The 22,484-nt window shown below is 34.7% G+C and overlaps 1 protein-coding gene across 4 annotated transcripts in view; it reads left to right on the forward strand.

Annotated features, from left to right (window-relative positions):
- The window catches only part of Mcm5 (Minichromosome maintenance 5), a 253,686-nt gene that overhangs the window by 193,520 nt on the left and 37,682 nt on the right, over positions 1-22,484 (forward strand). For all 4 annotated transcript variants that reach the window (XM_089092199.1, XM_089092201.1, XM_089092200.1 and 1 more), the window contains exon 13: positions 11,717-11,859. In XM_089092199.1, coding sequence (XP_088948325.1) covers positions 11,717-11,859 — 143 coding nt within the window. The remainder of the gene's footprint in view (positions 1-11,716; positions 11,860-22,484) is intronic.

The following is a 22,484-nucleotide window of genomic DNA, read 5'->3' on the forward strand; positions in this document are numbered from 1 at the left end:
TGGCCATTTCACCCAAAACATCGTTAAGGAACCCCTCATGCCACTTCATATTATCTAGAACCAGTGTAGGTTCATCCTTGAACTCTGCTGGTGGTGACAGAATTGGTTCTGTAAATATACCTGCTTCATCACTCAATGGTGCCGCTGGGAGTGCTATATTTTTAATCTGTAGAAAAAAAAAGTTTTATTTTTTATGTAAAATAGCCATTATTTTATATATAATAAACTTTTGTAAATTTCTCATAGTCATTGTTCCACCACCTGAACAATTAAAAGAAGAAGAAAAAAAGTTACATTGCCTTATGTCTTTCATAATGTCAACTTAACATGTTAAAAAAAATATATTTTTTTTGTCGGGAAAATGTATACTTATTAAACTAAAAAAATATATGTTTGATTCCCAAAATTTTTTTTTTAAAACAAATACGCAAAAAATGGTGGAAAGTCGAGAGTTCGTTACCCGAAAGACACAGTGTTGATGAGATACGACCAGCTGTCGAAAGACGCATAATTCCGGTTGAATTCTGTAGAATTAACGTAATTGTATGTACAATTCCCCAATCGTTCCAGGGTGGGTTGTGTAGCTAATTTTTCAATACCCTTTATTTTCCTCTGTTCTGTGCACACTAATGTTTTCGATATTGCGTAAATAAACTAATGTAAGAGAGAAGAACTTTTTTTCTCCATCCACATCAACAATTCAATTGCAATTAAAATGTTTGATGGTCCTTTTTAGAGCCCCCCTCCCCCAAACCCCTCCCGGGGAGAACCCTTGGGAACCGGGAGCTTCCTTCGAGGTAGGAGGATCGATACCCTTTCCGAGTTGTGGGGATATCGGACTTCACAACACTGTTCAAATAGAACAGTCTCAAATTCTTTTCTTGAACCTTTTCAAAACGAAAATAATTGCCTCCTGAGTTGGTTCAAAATAATATTTTCTTCGTATGTGAAACCCATAATTGGAGATTACTAAAAACCTTCTTCCTGTCACAGGAAACCCGCTTACAATTCAAAGCAGATTAAAAAGCGATGGGACGATCTGATAAGGCGCAAATGGTTTTAGCGCAATAATATCAGTTTTAAGGGTGACTTGCCAAGCGTGAAATACCAAATCGTTTTTTGTTTTTTTTTTTGTTTAAAATGAATTTATTCATAATAACTTATAGTTTTTATTATTTAAAATGTAATTTTTTTTTTTTTTTTTTATATAGAAATGCATATAAGCACTCCTTTATATATATATATATATATATATATATATATATATATATATATATATATATATATATATATATATATATATATATATATATATATATATATATATATATATTTTTATATATAAATATGTCTAATTTGGCGAATTAAAGACAAATAAATATACTAGAAACAAAATTTTAAGTTTTTTTTAAATAATAGGAATATATGAACCGTAGAAAATGTTTTATTATTTTTGAAAAATAATGATATAAGAAATTATACACTTACAAGTTCTGGCTGCACATCAGAAGTCTCTGGTATGACTTGAAGAAGAGTGTCCCTCCTATCTTGATCTGATGAGGTTGAGACATTATACGAGCAGCCCATTCCCAGCTCGTATGAAGCAGCCCATTCCCTTTTCAAGTTCCTTCCAAGTTGCGTGGAGCTAACACTGGCGTCAGAGGACCCTGGCATTAAAAGATTCGCGGATATTGGTTGGTCCAGGTCATGTGTAGTTCTACCAGCAGCATATTTGATAATAGATGCCCTTGTGGCTTGCATTAGTGCAGGTTCGCTCCATCTCGCTTTCTTTTCAAGATGGGCATTATAGCACGTATCTTATCCCTTTAAAAAAAGACAAAAATTTAGCATGAAAAAAAAAATGCATTTTGGGTTTGGAAAATAATTCAGTTTATGTTAGGCATCTAAATTAGTGTAAAATACATCTTGATTTCAAAATCAGGGGTTTTCAATTACTTTTTTGAGCAACTTAAACTTAATTCAAAAAAAACTTGTTTTTGCCACTAAATTTTAAAAAACCTTACTTCAGTCTTTTTTTTTTAAAGAGGGGGAGGGGAAACATTTTCTACAAGTTAATGAATTTTAATGAAAAACAAGCCGTCAGATTCAGCGTATCAGAAAACACTATAACATAGATTTAAAGCTCAAATCTTCAAAAATCTGAAACTTTGTATTTTTTTTGACAGAAGAAAAATACAGGAATATAGAAGTTAATTTGTAAATACATCCATTTACTAAAAGAAAAGTAAAATTTTTGTGCAAAAAATAAAATTTTTGTGCAAAAAGCTACATTAACTAAAAAAAAACGAACAGAAATTAAATAAAAAAAAAAGTTTTTTTTTTTAAAATGAAGGTAAGGAGCGACATTAAAAAGAACAGAAATTATTCCCTATATTAAGGGGACTTTCCCCCTCCTCATCGCATCGCTCTTTAAGCTAAAGTTTGACATTGTCTCACAACTTTTTTTCAAACAATAAAAAACTTTAGCGTAAATAGCGAATCCTTATGATTTCAAATATATCAGTTTCATAAAGTTTAGCTATAGCGGTCAAAAGTTATGCGCCTGAGAAAAATTTGCCTTGTTTTTGAAAAAAGGGGGAAAACATCCCTCTAAAACTCATAGAACTTTAATGAAAATCGCATCATCAGAGAACCCTACTATGGAAGTTAAAAGCTCCTATCTGGAGCCCCATTCGAACGGAAAATAAAAAGTTCTAATGTCCTTTTTAAGTAACCCAAAAAAAAAAAATGGAGGGCATCTAGGTCCCCCCCTTCCACCCTACTTTTTTCCCACAGTCATCTGGTGTGACAGCGGAATTAGACAAACCCCGTTTATAGCCAGAGCCGGTGAAATTTAACCCCCCCCCCCAAACTCTCACACTCGTTGTAACACGCAAGCTTTTCATTCAAAGCAGAAAAATACATGATGTTCGGAAAAATCTTTATTTCTGAATGATAAAGAACTGTTTTGGGCCTGTCCCTGTGAAATTTGAATTTACTAGTAAAACGTTTTTCTTTTTTTATTTTTTTTGGGAAATAAAAAAAATGGAAAGTGTACTCACATTGAAAATAGACAACTCCATTGTTTTAAAAAGTTAAAAATATATGGTGTACTATAAACAATGTCTTAATGCATAATGAAAATTGGAATGCAGTGTGGGGACATTATATCGGGTTTTTTTTTTAAATTAATTACATTGTAGCATGACAAGTTTTTTTTTTTTTTAGAAAACCGACTAAAAAATTTATTATTTTTGAATAGTCGTCAACTTTATCTAATAGAATGACACACAAAAAATAACTGTCATAATAAAAAAAAAAAACCTTTGTATACATTGAACTAGAAATCGCATAAATCTCTTTGAAAGGGTGTAATGCCCCTATAGAATTAACTATCAGAAAAAAAACCTGTTTGTACGGGGGCCTTGGCAAAATGGTAGGTAACATACTACTGTCATAAAATCACTAGCAACTGATTTGCGTTGCACCAAGAGGAGATTGTTCAAATTGAGGCAATTTCATGCCCAAAAAATCCTACCATTCTTTTGGTGATATAAATCGATTTTGGAGTCTCTGCAATTATCTTATAATTTTTGTGTTGATTAAGTCACTTGGCGCCTGGCAGCGGTCTCTCCGTCCGACACCCTTTGCCACCGAGGGCACCGTTTGCTCAAGGTGCCCCCTACACCCGGCGCCCTACACGACTGCTTACTTCACTTACCCCAAGAGCCGCCCCAAAATGTTATAAAAGTATTTTATTCTCTGAAACAGCTATAGCAGAAACCAAGGGAATAACTAATAGTAAAAGGATGATGGTTGCCTATGATGGCCTCATTTTAGGAGTCATTATTCCCACAAGCCTAAAGGTGATTAAAAGAAAAGGAAGGTACACTATTTAAGGAATAACGTTCTTAATGTTTTGCTAAAGTATCTGCATGTTAAAGATTTGCCATCTATAGGCTATATATTATATAGGAATTAGGAGTACAAACATTAATAGGGTGAGTAAGGGTTTTTAACGGGCAAAGGTTATGACAAATATTTGTTATTCTTGGTTCGCTTTATTATTCTATTAACTCATACATGATTGCCATTTTGACATTTTTCTTATGAAAAATGATGGTTTTTCTTCTCGGTAGTATGTGAAGAAGCAATTCTGACACATCTTTTTTTAGGATTTCTTGTGGATCGGGGAGGGCTTTGAATTCCCTCCCTCTATGGGTGCCCTTGACGAACTTATTACACTGTTTTTGGGAAAAACGGGTCAAAAAGGCACAGTTACAGTTTCTGCCAATCATTCATGACCAGATCTTATGCACTTGCTTATGTCAATAGACTTTAAACAAAGCTTACCTTTTGTTAATTTAAATCTACTTTCTTTGATCGATGACCAGATAACAAATACATTAATAAATTTACTGTTAAGGGCGAATTCTATCCTTTAAAGGTTTTCAGAAAGTATTTTGTGTTTGTATATGCTACTACAACTACCAACAACTTACTGCAGGACCAAGCCGCCAGAGACCAACCCACCTTCACTCGTTCTTCTCCACCCCAATTGATCCAGAGCTTCACATTTCACCCGTCCCATAATGTTGCCGTTTCTTTAAATCCTTCCTCATAGTTTCTCTCCCCACCCTGTTTTGGGACGGCCTGCTATTAGTTTGAACCCAGATGTATGGACAAAAAGAACAATATTTGGAGATTTTTCATAGTTCATCCATAAAACTAATTGAGAACATTTTTGTGGGGTTGCTAGCCGCTCGTTAACCTGTACTGTGTATTAAGTATTCTCATGTACTTGATTTATCTGCAGGGTCGTATCTAGGATTATTTTTTTTTTTGGGGGGGGGTGGCTACAAAAGGATTTTTTCGGGGGTTTACAAAAAAAACACGGGGTGGTCAAACCCTCTACCCCCTGGAAACGATCTTGTTTATCGGTGAGAGTTATTGGGGACTAAAAGCATGTTAAGGACTGAGAATAATAACTTTGAATTTTTCCAGTAACTGATATACGCCTGGGCAGCTGCTCCCCCATCAAGTTTTTCTGACATCTGATATTAAATTCCTTTGGTTTTATATTTTTACACTCCTATAGTATACCGCTCCCCCGGATTATGAAACGTAAAAACCGCTACTGGTTCGTTCATTGAGCTTTTCAGATTGTTTTATGACTTGAAACTGGCTGGTTTGAAAGCAAGTGCTTTTTTCGTTCTTTCATATTACCAAATGACGCTGCCCTTGGACAGGAAATTCTCGCCCAAAAGCTTAATAACTTGGTTATTTTTGATTTTCGAAAAATGTAAGAGATATATACGTAAATGCGGCGTCGAATAAAATATTGATTTGGTAATATCCAAAACACTTCAGAGAGCCTTTATTAAATAATATTTAATGTAATAATCTGAAAAATGTTTTGGATGGGAGGATTTAATGTATGCGTATCATGAACTTGATTATACGTATTAAGGTTTTTTTTATTATGTTGTGCAGCCCATAGAGTTAGGGTGTTCGTCAGTGTCTCAGCTTTAATCCTGTCAGTAATTTGTCATAATATTTAGCAATTTAAGTACTAATATCCTTGTTAAGTTAAAATAGGTAATCATCTACAAAATAAGAATGTAAAATTGACAATACGGTGTCTGACTGCATAGAGATTTTGTATTATTTTAGTTATTAAAAATACCCTTCTAGAAAAGAAGGGTATTATTCTCTAAATCCTCCGCTTTTTAACAGAATGTCTATAGCAAAACAGAACGATTCCAACCGTCTAGTAGCGATAATTGTTAGTCAGTTATGTCCTTGAATCAATTTTCTTATTGTAGACTTTGTCCATAGCGGAGATAAGATGTATTGGTGCGAAACTTTTAATTCATGCATACAATGTCAACATGTGAGTGGTGCAGTATTACAACATACAACATACAACGTTCGCTTTTATACTAAACAGCACATATATTTTTCAGGAAAATCATCCTAAAATGAGATCCCAACTCTCTTAACCTCTAGGTTCATATTAGCCTAAAAAACGAAATTCCTGAGAAATTTTAGAGAATTTGTCGGGGAGGCGGGGTGATAGAAATCTTCTGCGTATTAGCCCCTCTTCCTTTTTTTCACCGTCTTAAGCAATGGGAAATGTGCTACTACTACCAACAACGACTCGCCGCAGCACCAAGCCTCCTGAGGCCAACACAACTTAGCACGCTCCTCCTCCATCCCAATCTATTCAAAGTCTCCCTCTTTTATGACATCCTCCCACTTCAACCGTGGACGACCTGCTTTCTGTTTAGCCCTAGACGGTTAATGGGAAATTTGTTGAATAAAAATTACGCTTAATAGCTAATACTACTACTATTAACAACTCATTGCAGCTCCTAGCTGCCTGAGACAACAAAGCTGCGCAAGTGACTTTTCTACCCCGATCTATCTAAAGCCTCACTATCCTATTCCATGAAGTTGTGTTTCCTTTAAACCCTTCCTTATGACCTCCTCTCACACCATTCCGGGACGACCTGCTTTTCGTTTGGCCCAAGATGGGTGGCAAAAAAGTACAATCTTTAGTAATATGTCATCCTTCCTCCAAATGGGAAGGAAATTTGTTGTTCGTCTAGTATTGAATTATTTGTGCTTCAATGTTTTTGATTTAAATGTCTCTTCCTCATATAGATGAATAATCAAAGATATAGCCGGTGAAGATGGTGAAGCAAGCGTTACTTTTTCTCTTGTCTTTCCAATCAACTTTTTATCTGTACTGAACAATCGTGAACTAACAACTTTCTTTGAACAACATATGAACTCTTGCAATAAATGCTTAAACTAGGCTTGCTTTTCATCATATTCCGTGCATTACGGGTAATGTCCTTCAAGAACACGCTCAGCTTGTAAATCTCATTGGCGTGTCATCGGAGTTGAAATTGTTTTGACGATGAAAATAGAAATTGTCTGGTATTTAACTCGTAAAATTCTTCCAAGCGGTTTCTGTTTTCACTGATAATCTTGTCTCCGTTGCTATGCCTCTTGTTCGAGTCTGGAAGAAAGACAAAAGATGAAATGTTTGTTCTATTATTGTCCCAATCTCTTCAAATCGGTCCAAGATCCAGTCCCGGGGTAGTCTCTAGTTCATGTGGAAAATGTACTCAAATAAATGACAGAACGACAAAACATTTCTTTCAGTAACATGTTTTTGTTTTCGAACATCTAATCTACCTCGCCGGATCAGTGTTAGGCTCTTGCGATATTTTTCTTTCTTTTCCAAGCTAATGTTTCTACTTGAAGATACCTGTATTTTTTTTTTCTTTTTTGGTTTAATTTAATGAATGACCCCAGCATTCTCTGATCGTATTCCGAAATTATTTTTTGATTATATACTGACTTTTAACTTGTACTGACATGTCCTTGGGTCGAAACTCATATGGGCGAAGAAGTCTAGTTCACATCTGAGCTAACAACAACAACATTTTTCTTCGACAAAAGATTTTTGACGGTCGATTGAATAAGTTTAAGGGTTGATTTCAACCCGGAATATGCAGAAGTACACCACAGCGCTCACCCGTTCCTGCATACGCTCATTATCACAAACGTATTAAAGAAAATCTTACTTTTGTTCCTTCTACATTTTCAAAAAATCCCAAAATTCTTCGCAGCAATAGTATGTTAGCTTTGAAGTATGTAGTTGTATGTAAAAACAGAAAAATCAACAAAATTTTCAAATTATGCAGTGCTGAAATAGTGTAAATGTGGTTAGACTCTACGGTATAGCAAAAAAAAGTGTGCAGCTTGTTTAAATAGTAGACGACAATTGCATAAGACATTTCAATGATCCAAGACTGCCCGTGACATGTTCATTTTTAATCTAATGTTCCTCATTTCTTGGATTTGCTCCCAGTTAGATCCCAGAAAACGGAACAACTTTGGCTCTCAATAAATTCCCCGGCAGTTTCCATTACTGTGGGACTGAACAGGTGTCTTCAGCACTGTTCCTGTGGGGACGAAGTGATTAAAATATGATATTTAAATTGACAGAATCTTGAAAGACCCATTTGCCAACCTTGAAGGTGGCCACGTGTAAAAATTAGTGACGGTAAAGAAAATAAACGTGAAATAATCAAACAGTTCGCTACCACGAACTGTAAGTAAGACTCGGCTCAATAGCAACGAAACTAAAAAAAAAAACCAAAAAAAACAGAATTTGACCCTGATTTCAAATAGATAAGATTCAATAAGTTTAGTGTTACTCATCAAAAGCAACGAGCCTGAGGCATGTTGCCTGATTTTCGAAAAAGGGGTGAAGCACCCCCAAAAAGTCAAAGAATCAAAAGGGGCGAAGCACCCCCAAAAAGTCAAAGAATCAAAATGAGAATCGCACCTTTAGATTCCGCGCATCAGAGTACCTTATTGTAGAGGTTTCTCGCTCCCATCTGCAAAAACGTGGAATTTAGTTTTTTTTTTTTTTGTCAAAAGAAAGATAACAAATGATTGTTTTTTTGTTTTTTTTCAGGGGTGTTCCTATCGAACCGAGGGTCCTAGAATATCAGGAGAAGTCTCATTTGAACTGCAATTAAAAGTTCTAGTGCCATTTTTAAGTGACCAAAAAGACTGGAGGGCAACTAGCCTTCCTTCCACGCCCCTTTTTCCTTAAAGTCATCCGATCAACATTTTTAGATATCAGTTTCATTCAGTATATTCGAAAGGTGCAATAACTATGCCTTTGGGGATAGCATGACCCCCACAGCTCCTGGGGGAAATGGCTGTGGAAATACGAATGGGTTATTTATTTATTTATTTTTTAACCCGTCACTACAAAAAAGCAAAAAGACGGAGTACAACATAAAAAAAAAAAAAGAAAAGAGAAAAAAAAAAACAATACAGAACAAGTACTTAAAAGCACTACATCGACTCTACTGCCGCAGGAGGGACGACCACTCGTGCGATAGCCTTGCGTTAAAATTTTTAATCTGCTTTCTAACTGCCGGGAATGGTTCTGCAACTTTAAAATGAATACTAATATATGAGTTACGCGTCCACATAGGTAGTCTCAACAGATACTTTGCATAACAAAAGTAGTAAGACCGGATTTGCTTAATGTCAGATTTCTGAAGCATTCTCCCAGGAAGATGCAATATATAGAATATGTGGCAGCGCAGTTGCGTTATACAGCCTAGCTAAAATCATGCGATTAAAACGGAGTTTGTTTGCCACAATATTGCCATATGACGCCGAAATTCGCTTTTGAAGGTGGTTAGCTATAAGCGAGCGGGTAGCTCGCACGGAAGTTCCGACAGGGAGGCCCAAATAAGTTAACGAAGTCACTGGCTTAACGGTAATATCACCAAGTCTAACAGATACATCAGTCGAATCATTCCAATTAAAAAGAACAATCTCAGACTTAGCTGCATTGAAACTAAGACCAATTTTCCGGTATTCATCATTTAACATTTTAAAATTCTCCTCGAGGCGCGAAATGGTCCGACAAGGCATAAACACGTCATCGGCATAACAAACTAGACTTAGATTCAAACCGCGAACTATGCATGAACATTCAATTTGCGATTGTGGCTCTATTATTGCATTATTGAAAAAATCAGGTGAAACAGTAGCTATCCGCGAGCTACCCGCTCGCTCATAGTTAGCCACCTGCAAAAGCGAATTTCGGCGTCATATGGCAACATTGTGGCAAACAAACTCCGTTTTAATCGCATGATTTTAGCATTATGTGACATATCAGTCAAAAATGAATTTTATATCGATTCTACTTAAATCAGACACGCCGGTCTGTTGGTTTAATCAGAATGCTCGTATCCCCTGTCGCTCTCGAGGCATTCCCAATTTTATAACCTACTCAATACGCGCTAAAGCCGAATTTCAGCCTGTTTTGGAGACCAAAAAGCGTCAAGCGCACGACTCTTTCACAGCCACGCGGATTGTCACATAAGGCCCACCATGGGATAGGCAGAAAGGCACGATTGGAGCTCGAGAGAGATATGAAGGCATATTTATAAAAACAGTTGTTTTTTTTCCTCCTGAACATTTAGGAAAATGTCGCTTAACGCCTTACGTATTTTTGCAGTCGAAAGGTCTGTAAAGTTATGAAATTTACCCATTGTTCAAATATAGGATTCGTTATTGGGAAATATACAGACATTTTTCAAAAGGGGGGGTTACTGCTGGAGCAACTTTCCACGGGGGGGGGGATTTCCGGGGAAAATTCCACGGAGGGGGCGGGTTTTCGCCATGATTTGGAAAACAATCAGAAATTAGTCTTTTTCAAATGAAAGTGTGCTACGAAGAATTTTTCACGGAGAAGCCTCCTCAAAACATATTTCGGGGGAATTCTCAGCGAGAATAGAATTGTCCAGGGGAAATCTTCCTGTTGGGGGGTGGGGTATTTTCCGTGGGAGAACCTTTCTATGGAGGAATTTTCCATGGAGGGGGAGCCAAATTTCCCGGCATTATTTAAAAAAAAACGATCAGAAATTAAATATAAAAAAAAAAGTTTTCAACTAAAAGTAAGGAGTAACATTAAAATTAAAAATGAACAGAAATTATACATGAGGGGGGGTTGTTTCCTCCTCAACACCTCGTACCTTTCGAAAAATTTTGACTTTTTGTCGTATTTAATTATAAACGACTCTCGAAGCACAGGTGCCGTTTAACTAAACAATAAGAAACTTTTATTACAGTACTAAAAAACTAGTGCTAACTCGTACTAGGTACTCACATGTGTAACTCTCAAAAAACGTAATATAAATCCTTTTTGATGGGGGGGGGGGGTCAAAAGCTTCAAACCAAGATTGAATTTGGGTTGTGTTTTTTTTTTTGCGAAATAGAAGAACCAGGAACCAAATAACCAGTTTCAGGGAGCTTTTCAGACAATTCCGAGAGCGGGGATTCCTATATCCTGTACATACCCCCCCCCCAAAAAAAAAACATCTGTTTGGACGGAAGTGTTGTCAAAGTTGAAATCGAAATCTAACTTCAATACTGATCAGTAATGCTTAAAACGGTTGTTTTCTTTTATGTCTGTGTGCATGCGGCTTTTGTCATATGTATGATGTTATACTGCGAAATCCTTCGCCTGTCATGTGCGAAAATTACTATTCTAAACAAAAGTCTCTTGATAAAACAGTGTTTACGACTTCCAGCTTTGTTAAAAGGAATTAAAACTCAGACTTTTCTCTGTGTTTCAGTTTTATTTTTAGCTTCGCTTAAAAGATGTTGGCTCTTGTATTTTCAGCTATTCTAATCTTGGATAATAGTTTAATAAGAGAAGATTATTGTAAGGAAAATTCCAACTCCTAAATTTTGCAGCCTTTCTGTAACAGCAGTAAAAGGATGAGGGGCACCATATTTGTGGTGATTTAAGAGTTCCTGATCTAATGTGGAAGATTCCAAAGGAATTTACGATACTTATAGCCACAAATTTGCAGAGTTCGCTAATCACCCTGCCAAAAATTAGTCAGAAAGGAGAAAGTGATAAAACGTACAGAATAACAAAAGCATTATAGAGACAGGCAAGTAAAAAACGACTATTTTGTGCTAGATATATTTATTTTCATCGATTGTTTAACTTTTTCTTTTGGGTATTTTTGTTTTTACGTAGAAAGAGACAGTATCCCGCAAAGATAAACCATAATCATCCTATAATTCTTACTTCATATTTTAATTTGAAAAAAAGCGATTTTTTCTTGTTACTGCTACTGCTTTTTGTCAATTCCAGGCAACTTGAAGCAGTTATTCGAATTTCTGAATCCCTTGCGAAGATGCAGTTGCTGCCTTTTGCAACAGAGGCTCACGTGGACGAAGCTTTACGACTTTTCCAGGTTTCTACTCTTGATGCTGCAATGTCCGGCTCTCTTGCAGGTACTATATTTCATCAGATTATTTTTTTTATCCTATTTTTTATCTAACCAAGGCAGGCATTCTTCTCTTGCTTTATTTACTTACTTATCAAAAATGCCACCTCCACTCCTATAGCGGTTATGTTATTTTCTAATGTCCAAGTAACTGCATGTACTCAGGGCGCATAACTCCTGGTATTCTGCCGCGTATGGATAAGATTTTTCTTCGTAGGCCGTGAGTATAAAGTCTGAATTGCAACGCATGCCCAACGATTAGCTATTGTTTTTTATTTTTTTTTCAATTAAATACAGGGTTTACTTAAAAAAACAGAAAAAAGAATAAAACACATAATTCTCCTTGAGCTTTCGTTTTTTCGGAGTATATCAATCCTTTAAACATATTAAATAAAAAAAAACAAGTTTTTTTTAATTGAAAGTAAGGAACGACGTTAAAACCGAAAACAAACAGAAATTATTCCGTATATGAAAGGGGGTATCCCCTCCTCAACGCCACGCTTTTTACGCTAAAGTTTTTATTGTTTAAAAAAGTAGAGTTGTGAGAAAGTCAAACTTTAGCGTAAAGAGCGAGGCGTTGAGGAGGGACAGCCCCTTTCATATACGGAATAATTTCTGTTCGTTTTAAGTTATAAGGTTGTTCCTTACTTTCAGTTAAAAAAAACTTGTTTTTTTTATTTAATTTTTGAACGTTTTTGAATTAATGCAGGTTTTGATTTCTGCTCCCCGTGAATAGACAATTAAAACAAAATCTGAATATTAATTTTACTTTTATTTGCTTAAATGGCTTTCTTGAAACTTGTTTAATTTTATTTACGAACGTTTTTATTAGTAATAAATATACATAACTTGCGAATTAACTTATGTAACGAACTTCTATATTCATATACTTTTAATACGTATATTAGGGGGTTCGCCCCCTAGTCAATACCTTGCTCTTTAAGCTTAGGTTCGAATTTTGTTCCACTTCTTTAGAAATGACCGCTTAATCACAAAGGCCGTTAATTAGAATAAATTGCTCTTATGAAAGTACTAAAAAATCTTTGGCTTAAAGAGCGAGTTATTGACTAGGGGGTGAACCCAATCATATATGTGATATTTTCTGTTCGTTTTAAGTTTTGATGTTGCTGCTTACTTTCAGTTGAAAAACTTGCTTTTTTATTTAATTTCTGATCTTTTTTTTGAAATAATGCTGGGAAATCCGGCGTCCCATTCATAGCAATGTCCCTTCACCCATGAAAACTTCCTTCATGGAAAGACCTTCCCATATAACACCCGACCCCCCCCCACTACCAGAAAAAATCCCTCCTGAAAACGTCTGTATACTTCCCAATAACCAATACAATATGCAAACAATGGGCAAAGTTCATAGCTTGCAGCCCTCCCCCCAGGGACTTCGGGGGATTAAGTCATCCTAAAAGACATACTTATCATATTTTCGAACATGCTGAACAAAATGGCTGTCTCAAAATTTTGATCGGGGTGACTTTGGGAAAAAATGAGCGTGGGAGGGGGCCTAGATGCCCTCCATTTTTTTGGTCACTTAAAAAGGGCACTAGGACTTTTAATTTCCATCCCAATGAGCCCTCCCACGATATTCTAGGACCACTGGGTCGATACAACCCTGAAAAAAAAAAAAAAACACGCATCTTTCTTGTGGCAAAAAATGCAAAATTCCACATTTTTGCATATAGGAGTTTGAAACCTCTACAGTAGGGTTCTCTGATACGCTGAATCTGATTGTGTGATTTTCATTAAGGTTATATAACTCTTAGGGGGTCTTTCCCCCTTTTTTCGAAAATCAGCCAAATTTTATTAGGCGCGTAACTTTTGATGGGTAGGACTAAACTCGATGAAACTCATATATTTGAAATCAGCATTAAAATCTGATTCTTTTGATGTATCTCTTGGTATCAAAATCCTGTTTTTTAGAGTTTCGGTTACTATTGAGCCGGGTCGCTCCTTATTTACAGTTCATTACCACAAACTGTTTGATTAATATCATTAAACAAGGAAAAGGTTAAGACAGAGAAGAGAATAAAAGAAAGAAAGAGAAAAAACCGTGCACTTTCCCGGATCCTGGTCGCAACCAGGGCCGGATTTAAAGCTTTGACGCTTCTAAACCCAAGCGTTTTGCCGTTCTGGTTTTGGGAGATTTTCGAGGAAATCTCCGAAAATTTGAGGATAGTAAAAGCACTGGACAGAATGTAACTGATGAGCCAAAAGTAATGAAAGAAAGAGGTGATACCGAGTACTCAAGTGCCATTCTTGGGAGACATCTGACAGTTTATAAGTGTCCACGGAATTCCTGTGTTGTTATAAAATCACTTTTAAGTGGATAGGTAATACAGTGGCGGAGCGCGCCTGGCACTTTGACGATAAATCACATCGCAATCCAGTTTTTGTTAAGAAAATAAATCACTCAGTGATAATTTATTGCCCCCCTTTGAATTATGCGCCCCTAGCCCCGGGCATAATGGTAAATTCTGGCGTGGTCGCAACAACAATTCATTTCATTTACTAACACACTCAATACCCCTGCTTCCATCTAACAAATACTAAACTATTTTTTTCTTCTTTATGGGTAACTTGAGAGGAAATCAATTTCACTATACTTAAAAAATCATATAACCGGAGACAAATTTTTAAGATCTCTACGAAAATCAGGTACATTCGCCGACGTTTTTAAAGACTCTTTAAAGAACTTTTAAAGCCAAGCTATTAAAAAAAAATTGGCCCAATATGATGTGTTTAAAATAAAGTTCTTGTACTAGCAAATTGAGAACTCGTTACATTATTAGCGGTTCGCGTAGGATAATTTTTTACTCCTTCGCCAGAAATCTATAAATTTATGAAACACTTTGCAACTAACTTGTACATGAATACTTAAACATCAATAATGTATGGTAAAATTTTTCTAGACCGGACAGAGGTATAATATATAACTGATGTTTTTTTATTACCTCCAATCAACGCTCGCAGTGTCATATTCAGTATCATACATAATTGCTTCAAATGAACTGAAAAGGTACTAAACCGTATGCTCACACAATATACTAATACGGGTGGACAAGAAAAAAAATAACCTCATCGCATAATTTAGGAAAACGTTCTTTAACTTTCTCACCATTCCAACATTTCTTGCCATCTTACTACTAATAAAAGATAAGTGATTTTTTTTAAATTAAGGCATTCATCAACAATAACACCAAGCTATTTTGTATTTCTTGTACTCTTGATTACACAATTATCTATTTGTAAATAGATAAATGTTTAAGTCAGATAATATTAAGTCCAAGAAAATAAGGTTATTCCATACGTATGATGAAAAGTACATGGCCATTCTACGAAAAACAAGGCCCCCAAAAATAAAAATGAGGTTCGTTATAAAGAGCTCTAACTTTCACCACAGAAAAATAGAAACCGTCGTTTCCTCCCTACTTTGCCGTAATTACTTGTGTAAGTAAGACCACAACTTCCTATTGATTTAGAATTCCTTAAAAGACCTTACAATGAAGCAGACCACTCTGTGGTTTCATTTGAAATAGAAAGACGTTTTTAACCTTCGATTAGCTATAAACAAAAGACAGGTAAGTATAAAGAAATGATTTTGTTACCAAAAGCAATGTTGAATTAAGGACACTTCTCTGTATATTCATTCTGACACACTTGCCCGCTTCCTGGTCAAAACAACCCTTCCGACCAACAATTCCTTCCAATTATCAACAAACCCAAAGCTCCTTACATTACTTTTGGTTTGTTACTAAAAGTAATGTGCAGTCAATGTTATTCTCTATATTCACTTTCACGACTGAGAGACACTTGCCATGTCTATGAATAAGGTTATTACTACCCTTCACAAAATATCGCCGCCAATAATTAATATGGGTTGTGACGGTTTCAAACATTTTTTGCACCACGTAGCTGTATTGCTTGTGGAAATAATGCAGTTGGAAACGAGAATTACTGCAGATTGCGATTGTGGAACTTTTGCAATGCTTACAGAGAGCTACTCAAAATAGAAAAATAGGCATGCAGACTTCTGGAATCACATCAACCTATGGCAGTGTCTGTCTTTACGGTGCTCATTGAATCCAATGGGTCCTTAAGCAATTTAAATGGTACATTTTCAAACATTGTACTGTATATTCTTGACTTAGCGCCAAGTGATTCCTATCTTTTCCCTGGATTAAAGAAATGAAATTCGAGGTAACACTTCCAAACTAACAGGGAGCTGAAAAAATACATTACAACTCTTCAAGTCCTTGCCACCAACATAGATGAAAATATATTGCGAAGCCTGTTCATAGATATGACAAAAGCTTTAATCGTAAAGGTAATAAAGTAAATTGGTAATAAAGTCATTTTTATTATATATTCACTCGTCTTTTGTTTATAGCCATTTAGAGGTCGAGAAAAAATTACCATTGTATAAATTACCTGTAAAATTCCATAAACTTTATTCAATAAACCAGACTTTATTCAGTAGTTATTTTCTAAATTTCGTATTTGGGTCTCTCCTCAGCTCTCTCGTTACAGACTTCCAAAAGCTGACAAACTTGAACTTAGAAAGCGTTCTTATTCATGTAAAACGATGGCAACAATGACGCGTTTTAAAATTGAAATCAGTTTGAATACCCAGTAATTTTGATTATACTATTGCTTTTAAGTATTATATCTTGCTAATGAAGATGTGGGATTTTTTATCTTTGAACAAGAACAACGGTCATATTAATCATCCCTTGAAGATGCTCGTTTCTCATTCTGGGAAACTTAATTCTTGACAACAGTGACGACAACGTTTTTGATAGTGTTTAGGTATTTAAAATGAACATATAAATATGCATGAAATACAGAGGAAACTTTGCATTAATTTGGCGAAAAAATTGGGCTTCAGGGCGTGCAGCCGGAATTTTTGGGAATCATAATAATCATAGACATAATCACAAATCATATATCACAATCACGATATAATCAAGACACAAATCAAAAGACATAAAAAATCATAACCCAATCATAAAAATCATAAAAATAAAGAGGGCCAATCATGATCTAGTTTACTGGCGGAAGATTTAAAATTTTTCACTCTTTTTATCAATAGTTGTGTAAGGGAAAATGAGCTTAAATTTTTGTGAAAAAAAGAGTTACTAGTGCAAGGGGGGCATATGTAAAAGAAATTTAGCAAATTTAAAATAAATCGGGTGAACAAGTTTTTTTTTTTTTTTTTTTTTTTTTTTTTTTTTTTCAGCGGGAAAAAGTTGCTAATTAGGAGACAGAGCAAGATATATATATATATATATATATATATATATATATATATATATATATATATATATATATATATATATATATATATATATATATATAATGAAAATAAAGCATATAGCCTACCTCGCCTTATGTGAAAGCTGGGAATGTGCTATGCAAGTTATTTTGCAGTAGAAACTGATATTCCGTTGAAAGCCTTATCTGATTTTATGCGAGCCTAGTCGCTTCTGAAAAAGCAGACAATTTTGGCTATTATTACTGTAATAAAAGACACTTAGTCGAGACGATGGTACTAGGCAGGCACACACTCGGTTAATCGAACTATTGCACAATTGCAAGCAATTCCTCGTTTCCAGTTAAATCGGAATGAGAACGTGATGGCTTTTATTAGATAAAGAATAATCTTAATGGTCAGTTTCTTACAATTAATATGTCAACTGTACTAGACGAAAACAATTAACCTTAAGAATTTGTTGTTGATTTAGGTCACAATTTGACATTAGCGTCCTTGCGACCTCAATTAAACCTTAGGAGTTTGCACGCTCTGCTAACCTAAAAGTATCCGGGGATATTGCAGAATTCAGGTTATTTGGACACAAAAGCTGACACATTAGGCGTACGAAAAAAAAAGACGTCTGACAAAAAATTAGTCCTATATGAAAATGACTCATTATATAGGAAAGGACAAATTGAAGCGTAAGCCTAATGAGGGTGCTACCATTTTGAACAATCGTCACAAGCACCAAACGTCTTAATATCCAACCGTCAGGACATCCAACCGTCACAACATCAAAAAAAAATAATAAGTTTATTTAATAGTAATAAGTATATAATAGTTTAGAAACAAATTTCGATATTTGCACATCAGGGGGGTGGGAGTAAAGCATAGCATATATTAAATACGTAACCTAACCTAGGTACATTCCCCCCCCCTAAACACCAAAAGACTAAAGTTTCAAAATTTTGGATGAAGTGACGGTTGGTGGTTCTGACGGATTTTTTTGTCGATGTTATGACGTTGGATGTCCTGACGGTTGGATGTTCTGACGCCTTCCCAGTCTAATGTATATAAACATTTTGCTTTTCCAGTGAATTGGCCTGTATTTAAAATGGATGTAACTTTACAACCAACGCCATCAAACCCTCTTTACGCCAAAGGTACATTTCTTTGGCTAATGCTTGCTCCTAAACTAAAACAAACGGATTATTATAAATTTTGTAGTTTATTTTCTAGGCAGCATATGGAAGTACATCATTATTGTATGTTTTTTTAGTGACTTAATTGAAATAAAATGGTAATTTTGAAAAAAATTACGGTAATCAATAATTGGATTCTATTTGCTTAAAAATTGATGATCTAATCACTGAATTGAACAATTTAAATAGTCCCTCAATTGTGTATCCTTGCTACTAAGCAATACAAATTCACCCGCGAAAGTGTTTTGATCCCCCACTAAGAGAACCTTAAAGCCTTTGAAGATAAGGACTAACTTTTCTACCTCACAATAAGAGACGAATCACTTATTTTTTCAAAATACTGCTGACACTGAAAACAATTGGCTTTAAAGGGAAAGGATCTTAACGAAATCGGGGACTGAAGAAATAAATCAACTAGAAAAATACACTGGTACTAGACATAACTTGTAATCCCTTGGCAGTTGTCCTGCACCAGCACTAGGCTTTTCTCCTCGTAAATTTGTCTCGCAAAACTCATGTGCTACAACTTTTATTATATTTATCCTTCGAGAGTGTCAATTTGGTAAGAAAAACGAATAAGCGAAGACAGAACTTTTCAAAAAACAAGTTGCTTTAAAAGTTTGATTCAGTAAGCGAATTTCCATGCCTTTTCATTTAGGCTAATGAAGTTACATCTCTATCCAGAGGATAACTTTATTAAATAGCTTGTATGGCGATAAATCCTAGGGTTGGATGGGATAATCAAAAAAGGCCTTACAATCAAAAGAAAAAACTTTAAATTGGCTGGAATGGAGCACAATTGCTCAGAAGTTTGTCGTTTTCAGGAAGCTTATTGCTGGGCAACGTTGCAGAAAATTGCGTCGTCCTTTCTACAGCAGTAAGCAATGTGTGTTTCTCTGTTCTGCAAAAAGTTGCTTCATTTTTTTTTTGTATTTCTTGGTTTATCATGAGGAGGAATCATTATATTTTTTATCTTATATACTACTTTACACTGGCTTTTAAGATGAAATTTTTTCCTAAGATTCACTTGTGCTAAGTTCGGATTTCTCTTCAAGTATAATTTAGCCAGAAAATTCTAGTTTCTATGTTCGGCTGCTCTAATGCACATCCACGAGTGCCAAACTCTGTCTTGAACTATAGACATAGTATCATTTAGAAGTTATGTCAGGTCTAAGCTAGTATACTGAAGAAGAATTCGTATATACTAACGAGTGTTCAAATTGGTTGATGCTTCTCTGTTCTATCCTTTTCGGTTATTCTTGTTTAAATCCCCCGGAAATAAATCCCTGAGATTGGACGTCCTCTAAATCCCTTGAGTCGTTCATTGTTCTTGTTGAATCTTTTGATGCAAACCTTATTTGTCTCGGTTTTCTCGTCCGATTTTCCTTGGCTTGCTAGAAAAGGCTAGGGGAAGGATAATATTCGAACCAAATTGGCCTCGAAAATGTGATAATAAGCTCTGTTTTGTGTTGGATAGACTACAAAATAGTTTTGTTTCGAGCAATTCTCGAAATAGCATTTTTTCGTAACTTTTAACTTCAAGTTTTTGGCATTTTGGGACCTAGATTTTGTAGCATATGCCAATTTTGTAGGGTACAAGGTAGGGTATATCATGTAACTGTGAATGTCCGAAATCTGATTAATGTCGACATTCACCGGTGAATGTCCGAAATTCTATTTTTACTGCTTGGATTCAGTTAGCTTTGCTAATCAGCTTTTTCAGTCTTATACAAGCTTTGATGGTAAAAGTTAAAGTTATTTTAGGTTGGGCTAGATTAAATTAGGTTGCAAATCTCAGAAATGTGTTAAAATCTAACCTCACCCAACCTAACCTGTCACCATCAAACCTTGCATAAAACTGAAAAAGTTGACTGGCAACGCCGCCAAGGAGGAAAAAAAGGTATTTCAGACATCCACCGGTGAATGTCGACAGTCGCTGTATATATATATATATATATATATATATATATATATATATATATATATATATATATATATATATATATATATATATATATATATATATATATATATATATATATATATATATATATATATATATATATATATATATATATATATATATATATATATATATATATATATATATATATATATCAACGACCCCCTCCCCTATATCCTTCTCTAATAGACTAATAGTTTTCATTTTAAATTTGCCTTTACCGAGATTTCAAACTGTAGGCTGTATTAGCTGCTCGTATCTAGAGTTCAATTTCTGATTCCAACGCTGATGAGTCCTAGAAGTACATCGAAGTAATTTGGAGTATCTTGATTATACATGAAAGACATGAAAGCGTTTATAAATCTTGATTGACTCTGGACTGGTTGTTATTTGCTCTATAGTTTATAAAAGAGGCTTTTATATCACATTTCCGACTCCATTCTTCTTGAATTCTATATTTGGTAAAACTTAAAAAATTTAAACTTGTTTGTATTTTTTTTTTTTTTTTTTTTTTTTTTTTTTTTTTTTTTTTTTGCTAGATAATTAGAAACGAGTCTATTTTCAGATTTGTTTCTTTCGAATGTAAACATTCAAATTTTGTCGTATTTTCCCGAAGGTCTCCAAAGGGAAATAACTTCGTAATGTAGTTAATTTACTTAATATGAAAAACTAAAAGAATTTCTTCACTCCTCTGCAAAATTGGAGAAAGCTGTTGCATAGACAATCTATTTAGCACTACAGTGCAATTTAACAAGGCAATTTTAAAAACTGACACAAACAGCAATAACTACGAACAACATCTTATATGTTACACCTTGTGTAATCTATATAATAATAGTAATAATAATTTATTTCACCCCTCTTTACGTACATGAAATGCACTTAGAGGAGTACAAAAATACAGAAAAAAAATGGAACCAATAAACTATAAAAAACACAAAAAAACAAATAACATCTCAGCTATTAAGGCAACACAATTCAGCTATACAGTTAAGTGGAAAGTCGATAGTATTTTCCCGGCGCTTACGGAACCTGTCCAAAAGCTGGTCCATTTTTGAAGAAACATCATAAACGCAATATCTACTCGAAATGTACCGGTTGTGAGTCCAATGCGGCGACTACCGAAGATATTTGCAAAACGAAAGAATAGAGATCTAATTCTCTTCCGTTCAGATATTGTGAAAAAACTTCCGCAGAGAGACCAAGAAGAAGACATTTGGGGCAAAAAAGCACAGTAAAGTCTGCCCAGGGTTATTTTGTGAAACTGGCCTTTAACTTGAGCAAGCAGCCCGTACGATGTTTCTAAGCTTTTCTTTCAAAGCGGAGATGACAAGTGTTTTAGTAGTCTTAACAGTTTACCCCAACGGGAGACCTAAATAATTCAGAGAAAGACGCAGAAATAGTTTCTGGGCCAACACTGATAGTAATGGGATGCTATTGAGACGAACCGTAGACGAGAAGCTCAGTTTTAGAGGCTGTGATTTGAAGCCCAATCTCTTTGAAACAAGAGCCAACCGTATCAACTGTATTTAGAGAACTGGGAGATCATCAGATAATAGAAGGATATCGTGTGCATAACAAAGGTGGGTGACATCAATATGGGCTCAATTAGAAATGGAGGAATATGTTTAATAACGGTTTGGATGGCAGTACTGAAAAGAGCTGGACCAAGCACAGAGCCTTGTTTCACACCTTTCCCAACAGTGATTGATTTCCTCATCTAATTACCCAGTCGCACCCGTATGGACGTATTACCTAGCCGCACCCGTATGGACGTACCAATTCCATAAGAGACGACAGAGAAAAGGGTTTAATCCAGTCCTATATATATATATATATATATATATATATATATATATATATATATATATATATATATATATATATATATATATATATATATATATATATATATATATATACATATATATATATATATATATTGATTTCCTATTATCTATTTATATTATTATATATAAATCAATAAAATTATATGGATTTATATATATATATATATATATATATATATATATATATATATATATATATATATATATATATATATATATATATATATATATATATATATATATATATATACAAGGTATATTATGTATATACGTTTTCGGACATAGGGGTAAACTAAGGTCTTATTTTTATATTTTAAAAAAGAGAGTTCCTAGGGAACGACCAGCTTGTTTTCC

Source organism: Artemia sp. Qi Xiang Cuo, chromosome 7 (assembly GCF_049724085.1).
Source record: "Artemia sp. Qi Xiang Cuo chromosome 7, ASM4972408v1, whole genome shotgun sequence".
NCBI classification, from domain to species: Eukaryota; Metazoa; Arthropoda; class Branchiopoda; order Anostraca; family Artemiidae; genus Artemia; species Artemia sp. Qi Xiang Cuo.